Consider the following 20,473-nt stretch of genomic DNA (forward strand, 5'->3'; position numbering starts at 1 on the left):
GGGGGTTTGCTTGCGGCGACCGCCGCCTTCCCGGCCATCCAGGGAAGTGGATGGCATTAATTTGACGCCCCCCAAAATATTTAGTACCAACCGCCGCTGATTGATAAAGTATTTTTTACAGTATTATACGTTTTTATTTATTTGAGTTGATTATTTTTTTCTACCTTTTGTAAGCAATTTCAAGAGGAATTAAGCCCTGATAGGTGTTACTTCCTCTTTGTTTCCCTGCAAAGGTAAAGCATAATGGGCTACTATGCATCACACGTGCGTGCTGCCAGTGTCACTGGGAACCCGATGCGCGTGCCCGATGTCTGCCGAGTACCGTGATTGCCCAGTAACTGAGCAGGCCCGTGGATCTGTGTGTGTAAACACACAGATCCACGTCCTGTCAGGGAGAGGAGACCGATGGTGTGTCCCTTGTACATAGGGACACCGATCAGTCATCTCCCCCAGTAATCCCCTCCCTCTACAGTTAGAATCACTCACTAGGGTACACATTTAACCCCTTGATCGCTCCTAGTGTTAACCCCTTCCCTGCCAGTCACATTTATACAGTAATCTGTGCATATTTATATCACTGTTCACTGTATAAATGTGAATGGTCCCAAAATAGTGTCAAAAGTGTCTGATGTGTCCGCCACAATATCGCAGTCACGATAAAAATCGCAGATCGCCACCATTACTAGTAAAAAATAAATAAAAAATAAATGCTATAAATCTATTTTGTAGCCGCTATAACTTTTGCGCAAACCAATCAATATATGCTTATTGCGATTTTTTTTAACCAAAAATATGTAGAAGAATCTGTATCGGCCAAAACGGAGGAATTTTTATATATATATATATATATATATATATTTTTTTTTTTTTTTTTTGGGGGGGGGGGGATATTTATTATAGCAAAAAGTAAAAAATATTGCTTTTTTTTCAAAATTGTCGCACTTCTTTTGTTCATAGCGCAATACCACCAAAAGAAAGCTCTATTTGTGGGGAAAAATTAGCATTTGGGTGCAGTGTTGCATGACTGCACAATTGTCATTCAAAGTGTGAGGCCTCGTACACACGACTTAGGAACTCGTCGGAAAAGACACATCGTTTTCCTTGACGAGTTCCTTGTTAGGCTTGTCGAGGAACTCGACAAGCTTGCTTTGCGTACACAAAATCTCCTCGTTCTCAAACGAGGTGACATACAACACATACAACGGCAGGGGAAGTTTGATTCCACTGGCACAACTCTTGGGGCTGGTTTTGCTAATCTCATGTGTTTGCGTGTTAAGTAAAAGTTTGTTAAGAGACGATTTGCACTTTTCAGTCTGTTACAGCTTGAAAAATGTGTTATCTCCTTTACAAATGCTACTTTTACTCCCGTCTCATACTTTATTCTGAGCAAGCGTGGATTTCTTATCATGCACACGCTCGAGTTTCTCGTCGAAAACCAGCCCGACGAGGAACACGACGAGCAAATTCAGACTCCCGTCGAGGAAAAAGAGAACTTGCTCTCTTTTTTGCTCGTCAAGTTCCTTGACAGTTTCCTCAATGAAAAACGTACACACGAGCGGTTTCCTCGGCAAAAAAGCTCTCCCACCAAGTTTCTTGATGGATTCTGCCGAGGAAACCGGTCATGTGTACGAGGCCTGACAGCACTGAAAGGTGAAAAATTGCTTTTTTTCAAAAGGGGGTGAAAGTGCCCAGTATTGAAGTGGTTAAGAAAGCGTCATTGTAATTTTCTTTCAAGATCTAATCAATATTAGTTAAATCTGTTGTCGCGTGCAGCCCATAGGCCGGTGCCTACTTGCCTCTTTTGTAATCCAGCACTGTCCTGAAACCAGTCAGTGCATTGCACATTTATAAAGCACACCACTGTGCTTTTTAACTGCGTGGAACTTTTTTACTGCTGCTTTTTAAATAGACCCCCAAAGTATTTAAAATAGTAAATCCAGCATTTTAATAGTTATTAGTTTAACTAAAAATCCCAGCACTTTTCAAGGCTTGCACGGCCGTACTCAGGTAGCAGCAATGCATGTATGATGTATTCCCCGAACGTGGAAATTCTGCTTTTGAAGAATACATCATAGCGGCATGTACATGTTTGTGGATGTCTGGGCAGGGTGAAAACACCAGGATTTTACACTAGATCAGTTTGAAGCCTCATAATTTCTATTTGCATAAGGCCTTAAAGTGATACTAAAGTCTAGTTTATTGTCTTTAAAAATAATAAACATGTTATACTTACCTGCTCTGTGTAATGGACCCTCCCTCCTGTCAAGTGTCCACCCAGCAAGCAGGTTGTTATGGGACCCCCCCTGCGCTGAGCCGCAGCTCCGTGTGTGCATTCATACACAGAGCCACGGTTTGGCCCCGCCCCCTCTCTCCTAATTGGCTAACTGACTTTGATTAACAGCAGCGGACTCGGGAGCGCGCCACAAGATAACCCCCTTGGGAGAGCGCTTCCCAGAGGGGGTTATCTGATGCGGGGAGGAGCCGAGAGAGCCACCGGGGGACCCCACAAAAAGGTGTTCGGGGCCACTCTGTTCAAAACACGTTGCACAGTGGAGGTAAGTATGACATGTTTGTTATTTTAAAAAAAAAGCTTCCCTGTCCCTGATAAAGAAAAGCATCCCCACAACATAATTCTACCACCACCATGTTTCACAGTAGGGATGGTGTTTTCAGGGAGATGTGCAGTGTTAGTTTTCCGACACAAATAGTGGTTTGCTTTTAGGTCGAAAGGTTCAATTTTAGTCTCATTGGCCAAAGCACCTTCTTCCACATGTTTGCTGTGTCCCCCACCTGGCGTCTCGCAAACTGCAAATGGGACTTCTTATGGCTTTCTTCCTGCCACTCTTCCATAAAGGCCAGATTTGTGGAGAGCACGACTAATAGTTGTTCTGTAGACAGATTCTCCAACCTGAGCTGTGGATCTCTGCAGCTCCTCCAGAGTTACCATGGGTCTCTTGGCTGCTTCTCTGATTAATGCTCTCCTTGCCCGGCCTGTCAGTTTAGATGGACGGCCATGTCTTGGAAGGTTTGAAGTTGTGCCATACTCTTTCCATTTTTGCATGATGGACTGAACGGTGCTCCATGAGATGTTCAAAGCTTGGGATATTTTTTTTATAACCTAACCCTGCTTTAAACTTCCCCATAACTTTATCCCTGACCTGTCTGGTGTGTTTCTTGGCCTTCATAATGCTGTTTGTTCATGAAGGTTCTGTAACAAACCTTCAGGCCTTCACAGAACAGCTGTATTTATACTGAGATTAAATTACACACAGGTGGACTCTATTTACTAATTAGGCTTCTGAAGGCAATTGGCTCCACTATATTTTAATTAGGGGCATCAGAGTAATGGGGGCTGAATGCAAATGCATGCCACACTTTTCATATATTTATTTGTAAAAAAAAATTGAAAACCATTTATTATTTTCCTTCTACTTCACAATTATGTGCCACTTTGTGCTCTATCACAAAATCCCAATAAAATATATTTACATCTTTGGTTGTAACATGACAAAATGTGGAACATTTAAAGGTATATGAATACTCTTTCAAGGCATTGTAAACATGAACTTACGCACTTATTTATTTATTTTTTGATTTACTGCGCATGCTCAGTAACATAAGTTATGGTGATACTGTGATCCTGGGACAGGGGACTGTAGATGCAGGACTGTCACTGAAAATCTGGGATAGTTTGTATCTATACTAGATGTGAGAGATCTTTCCTAATGGAAAGAAAAATCTAAATAACCCATTTGTCACAAGTGCTAATGGCTTGGAGAGTGAGCTGCTCACAGAGCACTGATTGATTAGGGCTGCAGAAGAGGTGTATTTACACCAATCATTCATAATTTTATGACCACCTACCTAATATTGAATAGGTACCCATTTTGCCACCAAAACAGCCCTAATTCATTGAGGCATGGACACTACTAGACCTCTCAAAGTATGCTGTGGTATCTGGCACAAAGCTGTCAGTAGCAGATTCTTTAGGCCCTGTTAGTTGCAAGGTGGGGCCTCTGTGGATTGGAGTTGTTTTTCCAGCAAATCCCACTGATGCTCAATTGGATTGAGATCTGCCGATTTTGGATCCAATGTCAACATCTTAAACTCATTGTTGGCACATTACCCTGATGAAAGAGGCCACTACCACCAGGAAATACTGTTTCCATGAAGGTAGGTGATACATGTCAAGTAACATCCACATGAATGTCAGGACCCAAGGTTTCCAAGCAGAAAATTACCCAAAGGAACACACTGTCTCTGTCAGCTTGCCTATGTGGTCCAGTTCTAATGCTCACCCACCCATTGCAGGCTCTTTTGGCTGTGGACACAGGTTAACACGGGCACCCTTACTGGTTTGCGACTCCACAGCCTCATACACTGTAAACTGCAATGCCCATCTGCTTTCTACACATCAACTTTAGGGACAGCATGTTTACTTGCTGCCTAACAAATCCCACTGACTTTCAGATGTCATTGTAAGTTGATAATCAGTGTTATTCACTTAACCCGTCAGTGATGATAATGTTATGGCTGATTGGTGACTTATTTAAGAAACAGTATGGGGAATTTAAGAATTTATTATGGATATACATGCAAGTATGATATGTTGTCATCCTCACCTGACCCTTTTCTGGCATTTAGAAATGCCAGAAAACAGTCTGAGCCCTCTTACACACGACTGAGGAACTCGTCGTAAATGAAACTTCGTTTTCCTCGACGAGTTCCTTGTCAGGCTTGTCGAGAATCCTGTCAAGTTTTCTTTGCGTACACACTGTCAAGACAAAATCTCGTCGTTCTCAAACGCGGTGACGTACAACACGTACGACGGCACTATAAAAGGGAAGTTTGATTCCACTGGCACAACCATTGGGGCTGATTTTGCTAATCTCATGTTACTGCGTGTTAAGTAAAAGTTTGGTAAGAGACGATCCGTGCTTTTCAGTCTGTTACAGCGTGACGAATGTGCTATCTCCATTACGAATGCTACTTTTACCGAAGGTGTGCTCCCGTCTCATACTTTGTTCTGAGCATTCACTGGTTCATAAGCATACACATGAATGTGTTTCTTGTTGTAAACCAGCTCGACGAGAAACACAGCAAGGAAATTGAGACTCCCTACGAGAAAAAAGAGAACTTTTTTTCTCGTCGAGTTCCACGTCAGTTTTCTCGACGAAAAACATACACACGACCGTTTTCATCGGCAAAAAAGCTCTGCCACCAAGTTTCTTAATGGATTCTGTCGAGGAAAATGGTCGTGTGTACGAGGCCTAAGGCTGGAAAATCTTGTTTGAGATCAATCTTAAACAGGAAAATCTGTGAAGCTTGTGACTGTATAAGGTCTGCATGGATACATGAACACAATGAATGTAATAATTGTGATGTACTCACTGGAGATTATTATAAACCACCTTAGGACTATGCTGAAGTTCAAATACAACTACAAAGTTGAAAGTAAAAATATTAAACTATATTTACATACTGAGTCAGTTATTGACAGCATCCACTTTATAGATTGCTGGAAACCCTGCCTGAAATGATATGCCTGTTTTAGAAGCTAATAAGCTCATAATTGACATATAAGGTGTTTTATATGAAGTCAAATACTGTTTGTTTCATTTGTATTTGATACTGTTTAGATCCTACTTGTAGGGTTCCCACTGTTTATTTGGTCTGTTTTATTGTTTTTGTCTAATTTTGCTTCTGTATTTATTTTGAAAGCCTAATACAAATGTTTCAAACAAAGTAAAAAGACATCAAAAGAAACTGCCTTCTTATAATTCATTATCTCAATTATTTACAGTAGATAATAAAGCGCAATTGAACCTTCTTAATTTAGTACTGTAATGCAGCCAGGCTGCATATACAGTAGTGAAAATGCCTGTTTCTTCTTTTTTTTATTTTGAATCTGCTAAGTTGTGCTTCAAATGTTGAAGTGGCAATACTGGGAAAGTCAGACTACTGTTCGTTCTCACACAGCCATCGTTAGAAATTGAATTCCATTCATAGAACTGAAGAAAGCTTGTGGATGCTACACAGCCTTTCTTGATAAATAGGTCAACAAAGTGAAGGTTTCTGGAGTGTAGGGCTGAAGGTAGGTATTTAACACTCCTGGGAATACTAAGGAGAGTGGGTATAAAGTTATCTATTTAAAATTTGGACTCGAAATACGTGGTTCTACAGATTGTCATCCACCTACAAATTGCATGAGCAAAACACAGATTTGCTTTAAGATTAATTCAATGCGGGTGCATTATAGCATGACCGCATTCGCACATAAAAGAAATCCATCTCAAAATTTTACTTTGGATTATGCTAACTATGTCTATATCCTATAAACTGTTTGTCATTTTAGTTACATCATATGCAAAACACTAAGGCATATTAATCATTATCATTGTCTTCCTATTTTTCAGGATATTGTCAAGTGCGGGAAAGGAACTGAAGGATAATTTCCTGAAGGCATTAGCCCTCAGGGAAGAAGCGAACCGCAACGGGAAGATGACTGTGAGTACAGCATTTTAGATTGTCAACAGCTTACTGTACATTGGAAAATGGTGCTGAAGGATATACTAATCGAGAAACATTTTTATTGTCTACAGTCACACAATGCTGAAATTTTACTGCATCAGCTGATTTAGTCAGAAAAATGTTTAGAATGTAATATACTGTTGGCTTATTTTTGTAAGTGTGTGCTCTTGTACATGTAAGTGTCCATTTTTACAGTTTTAAATTCATTATTTGCTCTGTCAGGTGATATCCCAGATCACTGCTATTTTGCTGTATGTCTCAGCAACTGTGTTCTATCTACCTTCAGATAAAAATTAGTTGTCTTCAAGTGCATACCTGATAGAGAGGTAAAAATGAGTAACTCCTTGTTTTGTGACCCGACCTGGCTGATTCAACAGAAACGATTCCACATTCCAAAAATATCAGCCTATGCTAAAGTCACATGCTACTCTTTTACTCATATGCAGTCAATGGATCTGTATAAATCCTGGAAATAGAGGGTCTATGTGCATTTTTTTTTAGGGAATTTACAGTATGTTTTTGTGCCCCACCTGGTGTTCCAATTAAAGGATCCACTGGAACAGATTTTGCATTAAAGTTGATGGTGGGGTGGGACCTCTATTGATCAGACTTGTTTTTCCAGCACATCTCACAGATGCTTGACTGGATTGAAATCTGGAGAATTCAGAGGCCAACACCTCAAATTTGTTTAGAGAAGACAAAAGGAACGGCAGAACTCCCAATGTGATGCAATAAATGTTTTTCCAGGAGATCATAAAAACAGATGTACAGACGTATGGCAAAGGCAGAAAAGGGTGACGCGTTTCACACGACTATCGCTCTTCGTCAAAACCACAAAGAATACAATTACTAGCATGCTCATGTACAAAAAAATCACATAATGCAAATTAGCAGAAAAACAGGTGTAATCACTTCAGTGATTGGATTCATGCTTTTTGTTCTCTGTTTTCACTAGAACTCATACTAGAACTTTCCCCCCCAAAAAAAGTCAAAATCACATTTAAAATTACTCGTGGTTGCAATTGCCGATGCCTATTGAAAAAATAAAATAAAATGCCAAAATATAAAAAAAAAACGGTGTGCCCCACCCCCCAGAATCCATACCAGACCCTTACCTGGGCATGCAGCCTGGCAGGTCCGGAAGGGGGGAGACAAGCGAGTGCCCCCCCTCCTCAGCATGGGGGGGTGCTTTGGTTCAGGGGGGTTCTGCCGATGCATGCTGGGTCGGTGACATCAGAAGTGACGGTGCCACCAGGTGACATTGCTAGATGGCTCTGCCCCTTACCTATATAAGAACTGTCAAATGACTGAGCCTGCAGTAGCTGGCCTGCCTTCATAGACAGCTGGAGCATTGTTTTTTTAATAATTTTTTGGGTGCAGAATGATTGATGGTGATGCTGATCGGGGGGGACATTTTTTTTAAATATATAGTTATTGTCAAAAACTGTCTGTGTTTTTATTACTTTATGACACTTTTCTGGTGAATGGGTACCCCTACTCATTCACATGGGGGGGCAGGATTATTAAAGGGGGCTTCCAGATTCCGATAAGCCCCCACCCACAACCACCAGCCACGGTTGAGGTGATAAGGCCCTAGTCTGCATCAACATGGCATGTGGCCCTCTCCTTTCCTGGCCTGCCAGGCTGCATGCCTGTATAAGGGCCTGGTATAGATTTGGGGGGGGCTGTTTTTTCCCCTGAAAATCCATACCAGACCCGAAAAGCCTGGTATGGTCTGGGGGCTGGGGACCCCATGCTGTTTTTTTTTTTTTTTTTTAACTGGCAATTTTCTTTTATTCATTAAGCTGTCAGCAGGGAAACCCATTGACAGCTGATGACTCATCGGTTGTTAAGGAAACCACAGCTGGCTTCCTGGTCCCACCCTTAACAACCAGCTTATACTGCATCCCGATTGGGCAAAGCCTTTCCCAATCAGGTCGCAAAATGCACGGTGCAGCACATTTTGCACCCTGCAATTTCGGGTGTTGGACGAATGGACTGAACAGCCAATGTTGCTCGGGCCGAACCGTTCATCCAACCCTATTTACCTGTAATACCTAGTACACACAATCTTTTTCCCATCGGGAAAACTGCTGTGTTTTCCTTTGGCCGGGAAAACCGGCCGTGTGTATGCTCCTTAGCAGTGTTCTATTTTTTCTCTGCGCGATCCGCTTCATTTTCTTCCTATGGGAAACACTGCGAGGGAGCATACACACGGCCGGTTTCCTGTCGGGAAAACCGGACATGTGTACAGAAGAAAAGGGACCAAGCTGTTTTCCCCACGTTTTTCCCAGCGGTCTTTTGACCGTTGGGAAAACCGATCGTGTGTATTAGGCATCAGTGGTTATAATGTTAGTCTGATCAGTGTATGGTTTTAAGTGCTGCCTCAAGGTAATTACACATATTGGTTAAATTATTTATTATTTACAATTTAACAGAATATGATACATATTTTGTACACATTATGATATGATATAATTTACTATAATGCTTCACATTTCACTGGTTATTTCTCCTTCACGTTGCTTGATATGCAATATTATTTGCAGCTTTTGCTAAAGTCCAAGGGAGAATGCTGGATACAGAAGAGCATCCACAGCAATGGGTTGGGCAGAACTCTGGCTGCATTTGAACTTCCCTTGGCAAAGGCAGACCTTTTGGCAAATCAGTAGAAAACAATAGGCAGCTGTGAATTTTGTGCTGCAATAACAAATTTTTGATCATGGCCACCATTCAGCTTAGTACATGGTTTTAGATTTCTTTGCAGAGTACTTGGCCAAGATCATATATTTATGCGAAGAGCTCTTTTGTAAGAGACACAGGGGACCCCATTTTAATTCTGTACTAGGACCCCATGGATTGTAGTTACATTTCAACCTTTCTTCACTAATTTCTTATTAGAGTAAACTTGATATTCTTATACAGTAGTATTCATTAATGAAAAGCCTTGATGTTCATTTATGCTGATTCAGTCGGACACCCATCATGCTTGTTCTCTTTGACGTGAAACACTCTGATCAGAGCAGGCAGTTCACATGTAAGTTAATTCTGTGTAGCTATTCTCCTTTGACATAGAGTTTTGACTATTGGCTGTGACATTAAGAGCTCTATTGAGTACCGCAAGGGGGAAGCACGTCTGATAGCAGCAAAGTGTGTTCTGGACTACTGATAGATGTAAAATGGTATGTGTAATGAAAAGGCATTCATTGAAAGCTCACCAGTCAGCCTGACATAACGTTATGAGAAAGTGATAGGTATGTCTTACAGATCCATTCATCCATACTTCATGGAGAGAACGTTAAACCAATATTTGTATAATTGCACATACGTTCCACGTTTATTTTTGAGAAACGTATATCTGATCTATTGCATAAGATAATAATTTGGCTTTCCTCTAATGTGGCATTGGAATTACGCAAGTTGTAAATAGTCAGGCTCAGTCTGGATACTTTGATTCTTGGAATACCTCTCTGAGGCATTTTATCACATTAAATTGGTCTTTCCTGCTCAAACACATTTAAATATAGTTAAGTGATTCAGTGATAACAGGGAGCCTGTCAAGGTATAGATACAGTTAAATAAATATAGCATCGTGTTTTATATATATATATATATATATATATATATATATATATTATATATGCATTTCTATAATGAATTCTATAGTGCTTTTTGTAGATAACATTCTCATAATATAACTCTTCTGGGAATTTTCATTTCTGTTCATTTTATCTCCACTAACAGCTTGTGATGCAACTGATGCATGTTAACATCCCTATGTTTTAGAGTACATTATCCCATTCATAAACTTTCTGCCAGAGTAGGTATTTTAAATGACACCATTCAGGTTATCCCTTTTATCACTACAGGTTATCCTTTTTATTCATACAGTGTAGGTTGGTGTCGCTAGGGTTGGTGTCACCTGGAGCGATAAAACATGGTGTCACCTCCCAATAATTTTTTCCCATATAGAACTGCATATAATGGCAATAGTAGTGCCATTAGCAACTATCAAGCAACTAGAAAATGTGAATAACAATATCATATGAAAATAGAGCTCCCCAGGAAATAAAAACACATAGGATCAGTGCCAGTTTCTGCAATAATAAGCCACAGCATTGGTGCCGTTTCAACAATAATAACCCACAGCATTGGTACCAGTTTCTGCAATAATAACCCACGACATTGGTTTCAGTTTTAGCAATAATAAATCACAGCTTTGGTGACAGTTTCTGCAAGAATAACCCCCAGCATTGGTGCCAGTTTCCACAATAATAATCCACAGCATTGGTGCCAGTTTCCACATTAATAACCCCCAGCATTGGTGCCAGTTTCTGCAATAATAACCCACAAGGAAATGAGAGCAAGTGGTACATATTTCCCATTCACAAAATACTATTTTAACAAACATCATAGTGAAATAGAGAACACTTGTAATATAGTAAAAAAAAGAAAGAAATTGCAACAGGTTATATATAACTTGCAATAGTACAGAGCAAAACTCACGTCACCTGGGTGCGGACCGCACTGCCCACACCCCTATAGTAACACCACTGTGTAGGTTGCAAACCTAAAGGAATAATTGTCAGTTTAGGTCTTTGATTTTAAAAGTGTTCACAAAATAGGAATATTGGACCAGATGCCAAAGTAATTATTAAGGCATTTTCAATAACCTCCCTGGCGGTAGGGTTGTCCAGATACCGATACCAGTATCGGTATCGGGACCGATACCGAGTATTTGCGCTAGTACTCGTACTCGCGCAAATACTCCCGATACCAAAATAGAATACTTTTTTTTTTTTTTTTGTGACATCGAACACAAATTGGATGGCACCATTGGATGGCACTGATAGGTGGCACTGGCATTGATTGAATGGCACTCATAAATGGATGGCACTGATAGGTGGCACTGGCATTGATTGGGTGGCACTGGCACCGATGAGCTGCACTGACAGTGATCACTCCTTCAATGATATGTAGTTTTCCAGTACCGTATGCTAAAAAACAGCCCCACACCATGATGTACCAGTTCTTCATAATTCTAAAGAAAATATCTTTGGTCTGTATTGTGGTTTGAAAACGGTCACATGACATTAAAAAAAAGTATCGGTATTCGGTATCGGCGACTACTTGAAAAAAAGTATCGGTACTTGTACTCGGTCCTAAAAAAGTGGTATCGGGACAACCCTACCTGGCGGTATGATTATTTCAGATTTTAGGTGCTGAAAGCGGTACCATTATTTTGCATGGACATTTGGCGTTTTACATTGTAGGCCTTTAATTCTTAGGAATGACTCACTTAAATCTGTCCAAGAGTCTAGTAGAGATCCCGGGTATAATAAAATGTGAAAAAACAAAATCATAAATTATAATATAATAAATAACTATAAATAATTATTGCAAATAATAATATAATTATAGTAAAAATTATTCAATAATGTAATCAAATCAAAATCACTGAAATTTGCTCAGTTGCAGAATTGTCGCTGTCATTACTTTTATTTTTTGATGACGAATTTCCCCACAAATCGCTATCGCTCAATTCTGCAAGTGATTATAATTTATTATCGCTGTTTTCTAGCTGGTCTAAAACCACTTTTGACATAAAGGGACACTTTTTGGTTGCTATGGACAATCTCCAGTTTCCAGGCAGAATGAACAGTTTTTATTATATAAAAGTACATGTAGGACACTGGGCAGACCACTAGGGTCAACAGGGGTTGTATTTTTTTCATACAGTACTGTAATCTATAAGATTACAGTATACTGTATGTAATGTGTTTATTTACTTTTTTGAATTTGGAGCCAATCTCCGCCCCTGTGCGTTGTTACGTCGCAGGGTTGGAGCTCAGCGGCACACAGGCACTGCGTGAATCAAGTGAGGACACTGCTCGATCACACAGCGGAGAGGTAAGTAATTCCCTGCCTGTGGATGCTGCGAGGCGATCCCGAGTCTGGCTCAGGGTTACCGCTTTTGGTTCTGAAATTCCACCCCGAGCCAGACTCGGGAATATCGCCAGGGGGGTTAATGAAATGCTAGCATTATTTTTTGTTATAATGGTGGCATCCATAATCATTGCAGTTGGGAGAGGGCTGAAAATCTTTGGTCTGGGAGTCAAACAAGTATTTAACAATGGAATGGAATTCCCACCAAAAGGATGCAAGTGCAAATGCAAAAAATAAGTATTGAAAAATGTCAATCCCTTAAATATCACTAAGAAAAGAGAGCAATTGGTAATATTGCCCCCTCACAACCTACTCTATTAACAAACATTATAGTGAAATAGTGAACACTTCTAATATAGTAAAAAAAAAAAAAAAAAAAAACCATTGCAACAAGTCATATATAGCTTGCAACAGTACAGAGCAAGCCTGCCTTCTTAGTACTACTCTAATGCTGCCTACACACGATCGGAATTTCTGACAAGAAAAATTCCATGTGAGCTTTTGGTCGAAAATTCAGACCGTGTGTAGGTCCCATCTGACTTTTTCTGTTTGAATTTCCGACAGCAAAAATTTGAGAGCTGGTTCTCAAATTTTCCGACGGGAAAAGTTCTTGTCGGGAATTCCGATTGTCTGTATGCAATTCCGACACGCAAAAAAACATGCGCGCTCTGAATCAAGTCGACGCATGCTCGGAAGCATTGAACTTAATTTTTCTCGGCTCATCATAGTGTTGTACGTCACCGAGTTCTTGACGGTCGGAATTTTGTGTGAACATGTGTATGCAACTCAAGTTTGAGCCAAAATTCAGTCAGAAAAAAATCCAAGTTTTTCTTGTCGGAATTTCCGATCATGTATACGCGGCATTACTCTATGGTTATTCAATTTGCAAGGAAATTTGCTCAAGAGTCACATGCAAGGAGAGAAAAACAGTATTTTTGCTTGTACATGATTGTATAATGGAACTCTTTAGATCTTCATCTTATTCACTAAGCTCTGGGGGAATTTTCCTTGCAAACTATAATGCCCTTTGTAATGTGAACAGCTTTTTTGCCTTTAGTAAATCAACCTCAGTGTCTTGGGTCTGGTCTAATATTCATTTATGCCAATTCAGGCTTGATTCACACCTGAGTGTTTGCAGGAACTTCACAAGTTTTTTGAACATTTCTGCTCACCACGCATAGGACAGACTGTGATGTCAGCCAACAGCAGTCTTGGTTAAATCAAGGACACAGGAGTGCAGAACTAAGTGCACTTCTGTCAACCCCAGGAGAAGTATGGTAAAAATGTGCTTTGGCTATACTTCTCCTTTAAATGAAACTTATCTTTTTCGGCTTTTGGCTTTTGGTTAAAGCTGAACCATAGGCAATTTTTTTCGCCATGCAGTGATGCTGTGCCCACACTGCATGGGTTAACTGCATATTTTTGTCTGAGGGAGAGGAGTGTGGAGATATACTTATCTAATCATCCAAGCACAAGACTGGTCTATGCGGCTCTTGCCCCCTCGCAGTGTAGCGGTCTTGTGCGGTGGACTGTTTCTGATTTCATCACGTCCATAGACCTGCTCCGGACGTGAAGATGTCAGGGACAGTCTATCTCTGGATCGTGGGGGAACGCTGCAAGTTTGACATGTGTTAGTAAAACTCTACATATACTCACTACTACTTATTGTATCTAGGTGGATTAAACCTTGCTTTTTTCAGGACAAATTGGTCTTTCTTTTGGTGGTAAATAGTAACGGATATCTCTTGATTTTTTTTTATTATCAAAGTAAAACTGGCCCAAAATAGGAAAAAAAAAACATTTTTTATTTAGCTGTATATTTTTTGCTATTATCATAATCATTTACCACATAAGAACTACCCAAAATAAATTAGTTGTTGTTTGTACTCGTACAGCCAAGAATCAATGGTGCATATTCTGCATTTACTTTTATCCTGCCTAAAACACACCAACACTAACAATAACTGACACTGATATTAATTTGAAAAAAAAAAATATTCTACCCAAAATACTGTGATCTTTGACCCCAACCTTGACCTTTGACCCCAACCTTGATCCTAACACTAACCCTGGTAACCTTGATCTTGTTATTTTCTTATTTATTTTTCTTCTTATTAAATTTTTTTATTAGATTTAATTTTTTTACACACTTTGGTTTGTTTACATTTTCCTCTCCTGCAAGGAGAAGACGGAAATAAAGAAGAAGAGAAAGAGAAAATATGACAAGGAAATAAATAAAGGCTTCATTCACAGTTCAGCGTTTTGAATCGCGGGCAGATTTGCTGCAAATCTGCCCACAATATCAAAGCGCTGATGTGTGAATGGCAAATTACAGGACTCGCATTTGAGATGCCATTCATTTGAATGACGCCTCAGATGTCGCCCAAAAGTAGCTCCTGAAATTTTTTTTGGTGACACCACGATTGCAGCGCGATTTATTGTGTGACAATCGCGTCAGACCCGCACCGCAATTTGAGGTGTCATTCAAATGAATGGCATCTCAAATGCGAGTCCCATGTGCCATTCACACATCAGCGCTTTCAAATCACGGTCAGATTTGGGGGAAAATCTGCCCGCGATTCAAAACATTGAGTGTGAATGCACCCAAGGGACAGGCTCACTGTGACCGATCACTTTGATAGCCAATCGGAGGCTATAACAGCAATCAGGTGACCTGAAACCAACAGTCTCGGGCCCCAATCATTAGTACAAAATCCGGGCCTGGTCTCTACACTGGGAGTGCGCTATGCGGCATGCTTCCAGCACAAAAACAGATATGCATATATGCGTACCCCATGGAAAAAGGCCCACTATTATGTGGGGGTAAAGGGGTTGCAGTACTGTATAACTAAAGGTAAAACTTTTCTTTTTAGTTTTGAATAAAGTGGAAAGGAATTAGAACATGTGTCGGTTTCTATCGCTGTCTGTGCTCCTGTTAGGGCGATTCAACCTCTCTATTTGTCCTGTTTATCATTATCATTGAAAGTGAAAGTAAAAGAAAATACCAAATTAGGGGTTGTCCCTAGAAAAGTAATAGAGGGAAAATCTTTCATTGGGGACACTAGTTCTGGTGACCTAGGGGTCCCCAACAAATACCCTTAGTATGCTAGGATTTTCTCTCACTTCCTGTTTAACTATGGGACAGGAAGTGGAGGTAAATCTCCGCAATGGGGCACAGATAGCAAAATAAAATCTGACAGGGGTTATAAGACTCCCTTACCCTATCCAAAATGAAAAAAAAGGTTTTTCTTATAGTTTTACTTTAAGGTATAGTAGTGAAGATTTAAAAACCCTTCTCGGTTTATCTTGTGCTGTCTCTGATTGGGAAATGTTCACTTCCTGTCTGTAAAATGCATAAGGAAGTAAGTGCCCTCACCTTGACAACTTTTTGTCTCAGTGGTAGTAGTCACTGTGAGAAATAGAGCAGATGAATCTACCCAGCAGGGATACAGACAGCAAGGAGATCCTGATGGCATCCTAATACTTCCTTGTAGCTAAAACTAAAAAGCAGAAGTTTTGACTCTACATACACTTTAATATCAGTCATCCCATACAGGCTTTAGCTAATAAATAGGCAATATAGGATATGTTTTTGTTGAGTGTTAAAAGGCAGTTAATTCTAATGTTGAGATTTAAAAGAATGCTCGACCTTGACTTGTGTACATTCTTGCATTTTATGGTCAGAAATAAATAAACAAAGCTCCTACCCAGAAGTAATATAGTCTAAATCACTGCATATAATAGGCCAATTGCCTGCCATCGTTTTATGATCTGTAATTATACAGTATAAACAATAGAAACTTATTTTAAAATATAACCGTTCACACATCAAAAAAAGCTTATTCTAGTTATATGATGATTCTGCAATTCCATTCCAATATTTTAGTTGGAGTACATTTTTATGAGGCATACATGAAGGGAAAGAAAAGCTCAACACTTACAAATGTAGCATTTAGGAATATGATATAAATACTTGCAGCAAATTTTGAATGAAGTCTCTCTATAATTTTGTTTGTTTCACTTGACAAACTGTTTTGATTTCATGGCAGTTAAACATTTCTCTGGCTCCCTTGAATTTAGCAATAATTAAAGTCATGATATCATAAAAATATCTGAAGGGAAATGTGGAAAAGTTGCAATCAAGATTTATAGTACACAATCTGGAAAACATCAATAAATATAATTTATCAACAAATATAACTCTTTCCAAAGGAAAAAAAAAAAAAAGATGAATTGGTGAAATGTTTCTATACCAGATGGTTGTTACTGAGTGGCACAAAAAATAATTTAATAAAATAGCACCTTGTATTCCAGGAATCATAACGTAATGTACATACATAAAAGCTCTAAGCTAATTATGGAAATGTAGATGTATAAATATCCATTTTGCTTAAAAAAATATTTTAAACATCCATGTTTGACAATGTAAAGGAAGCTGCAAGCTTTGATTTGATTAATCACTACAATTATACTAGACCTATGATTCTATGGGTAATTTGAAAGTAATTTCCAAAAAAATGATTTCATATAATGTGTAAAATGTATCCACTGGAAGACCTTTACATAGTAAGGGGGACAGACTTGGCTGGTATTGACAATGGTAGTAAATGGACAAAACAGGACACCAGGAAAAGTCCATGTAGGCTTGTCCTGCAATTTATTTGACAAGGCAGCAAACACAATTTCGATGTAGAGGGGTTTTGTACAGCAAGACCAAAGCATAAAAAAACAAAAACAAACTACCTGCAGTTCCTGACTAACAGGGTGCCCCCTAATGGATTCCCTAAAATTAACAGGCAGCGCTTATAATATTTTTGTGTTCTGTCAGGACTCTGTCTTTTCACCCAGCACTAGGCTCCCACAGCAGGAAGAGCGAGAGAGAGTCTGAGCATCAGTCAGCTCACATATAAAAGGGCCTGTACACAGTTGGGACTAATAATGGGGTCTTGCTTCCAGGTAAGTTGTGGACCAAGGAATAGAGGCTCACTCCTACTCAAAGCTTCACAAAGCATTCAAGCTCCTGGACCAAGAAGAAATCTCATTAGAATCTGAGAAAAGTGTGAGAAATCTAAATGACACATGTACACAATCCATCTTCCTGCCAAAAGTACCATTTCATTTTTATATATATAATATATATATATATATATATATATATATATATATATATATATATATATATATATATATATATATATATATATATATATATATATATATATATATATTACTGTGTAAAGGTGTGTGAAAAAAATGCAAGTCAATTAAGAATGCTTTCAGAAATAGAAGTGTCAAAAGTGTATTTTTTTTTTTTTTTTTTATCAATTAACTAAATGGAAAGTAAATGAACAGAAAATAAATCCAAATCAAATCAATATACTTGCAGGTAGTTTGTTCCATACATCTCGAAGAACTGACTCTAATGCCCCGTACACACCATCACTTTATGTGATGAAAAAAAACGACATTTTCTGTGAAGTAAAAAACGACGTTTTTGAAACTTCAATTTTAAAAGACGAAGTTGCCTACACACCATCGTTTTTCTCACAATGTTCTAGCAAAGCGAGGTTACGTTCTCACCACTTTTTCCATTGAAGCTCGCTTCTGGGCATGCGAGGGTGTAAAAACGTCTTTTTAAACAAAGTTTTTTGCTACACACGGTCAATTTCTGTGAAGTAAAAAACGACGTTTTGAAAAACGACACATAAAATTGAAGCATGCTTCAATTTTTTTTGGTCGTTTTTTACAAGACATAAAACAAAGTTTTCCCCCACACACGGTCAATTAAAGTGACGTTTTTAAAAACGTCATTTTTTTTCATCACATAAAGTGATGGTGTGTACGGGGCATTATCCTTCTAAATCCATGACAAGTGTACAATATGTGCAAATGTCTGATTATTGTTGGATTACAGTGAAAAGGCAGTCACACCAAGATACTGATTTGCGCGAAACTCTCAAATAGGTGTGAAAAAATGTAAATTAAGAATGCTTTTAGAAATAGAAGTGTTAATAGTTTATTGTTGTCAATTAACAAGGTGAAAAGTAAATGAACAGAAGAGACATCTAAATCAAATCAATGCTTGGTGTGACTACCCTTTGCCTTCAAAACAACAATTCTTCTAGGTACACTTACATTCAGGTTTTTGAAGTTGTTCCAAACATCTTGGAGAGCTATCCACAGATCTTAGCTGGATGTAGACTGCCTCAAATTCTTCTGTCTCTTCATGTAATCTCAGGCGGACTCAATGATGTTGACCTCCGGGCTCTGTGGATGCCAAACCATCACTGGCAGGACTCTATTTCTGTTTACACTGACGATCAATGTTATTAATTTCACCTGTCAGTGATCAAAGAGTTATGGCTGATCTCTATATATATATATATATATATATATATATATATATATATATATATATATATATATATATAGTATATCAATATATGCTTTTATAGTTACACTGTCAGGCCCAGTTCCAGGAGAATGTTGAATCTGAGAGGAAGCTAATTGGTTTGTTCCCATGTGACACTGAAACAAACGCCTGTGAATGAAAATGTTGTGTGTCTTGGAACAAAATGGATGAATAAACATGGCTCTAAAAGTCCTAAAAGAAAAAACAACATGAACAAATGCAAGGGACACCAGGTCAAAGGATAAAAGAGTTCAAATAAATAGAAAATAAAATTAGTTTGTACTAAAAACAAAGCCAACGCATTTGGGGGTTTAGAGAAACTCCCTCTTCATCAGGGCTACAACAAAACACAATATAATGTAAATGTGACTGATAAAATCATAAGTCTAAGGCCTCGTACACACTACCATTTTCCTTCGACAAAATCCATCAAGAAACTTGGTGGCAGAGCTTTTTTGCAGAGGAAAACGGGTGTGTGTAAGTTTCTCAACGGGTGTGTGTAAGGTTCTCAACGAGAATAAAAGAGAACAAGTTCTCTTTTTTCTCGTCGGGAGTCTCAATTTCCTTATTGTGTTTCTCGTCGGGCTGGCTTACGACGAGAAACATGTTCATGTGTATGCTTAGAAACCTGCGCATGCTCAGAATAAAGTATGAGACGGGAGCGCACCTTTGGTAAAAGTAGCGTTCGTAATGGAGATAGCACATTTGTCACGCTGTAACAGACTGAAAAGCGTGAATAGTCTCTTACCAAACTTTTACTTAACAAGCAGTTACATGAGATTAGTAAAAGCAGCCCCAAGGGTGGCGCCAGTGGAATCAAACTTCCCCTTTATAGTGCTGTTTGAGAACAACGAGATTTTGTCTTGACAGTGTGTTTGCAAAGAAAGCTTGACAAGATTCTTAAAAAGCCTGACAAGGAACTCGTTGAGGAAAACAATGTTTCTTTTACGACGAGTTTCTCGTTGTGTGTACGAGGCCTCACAGTCATAGAACATCATGGATAACATGCATATACATATGTGTACATATATGTGCATACATAAATACACATACATGTACACAGGCATAGAAATGAAGATAAAGACATATCAGACGGTAAGTGATAATGCACAATACATTCATTTTTGGAATCAATATTATCTCATGCTACTGGGTTGGTATATACCATTATACAAATGTACATATAACTGAAATAATGCACATGAGATACAGTAAAACCTTGGATTGCGAGCATAATTAGTTCCAGAAATATGCTTCTAATCCAAAGCACTTGTATATCATAGCCAATTTCCCCATAAGAAATAATAGAATTTCCATCCACAAATGAAAGCCCCCCACAAGGGGAATAGAAGCAAAATCCAGCAGGAGCTAGAGTATAAAAGAGAAGAGAGGCACCTCCAAGTGTAACAATATGTTTACATTTAATGAAGGTACAACATTTAGCAACTCACAAGGTTGATGATTAAACTGGTCACATCTAAGTATGCAGGCATCCGGGGTAAAGCTGTCCACACAGACCATCCTCTGCACCACTGGCTCTCACCACTGTCAGTCTGCAATAGTGACTGGAAAGACTTCCCTGCA

General features: G+C 39.0%; 1 protein-coding gene across 1 annotated transcript in view; it reads left to right on the top strand.

The window, feature by feature from the left end:
- The window catches only part of CFAP299 (cilia and flagella associated protein 299), a 632,736-nt gene that overhangs the window by 198,781 nt on the left and 413,482 nt on the right, over positions 1 to 20,473 (top strand). Inside the window, exon 3 of the mRNA XM_040325089.1 lies at positions 6,417 to 6,507. Within this exon, the coding sequence (XP_040181023.1) occupies positions 6,417 to 6,507 (91 nt within the window). The remainder of the gene's footprint in view (positions 1 to 6,416; positions 6,508 to 20,473) is intronic.

The sequence above is a fragment of the Rana temporaria genome, chromosome 1, assembly GCF_905171775.1.
Source record: "Rana temporaria chromosome 1, aRanTem1.1, whole genome shotgun sequence".
Classification (NCBI taxonomy): Eukaryota; Metazoa; Chordata; class Amphibia; order Anura; family Ranidae; genus Rana; species Rana temporaria.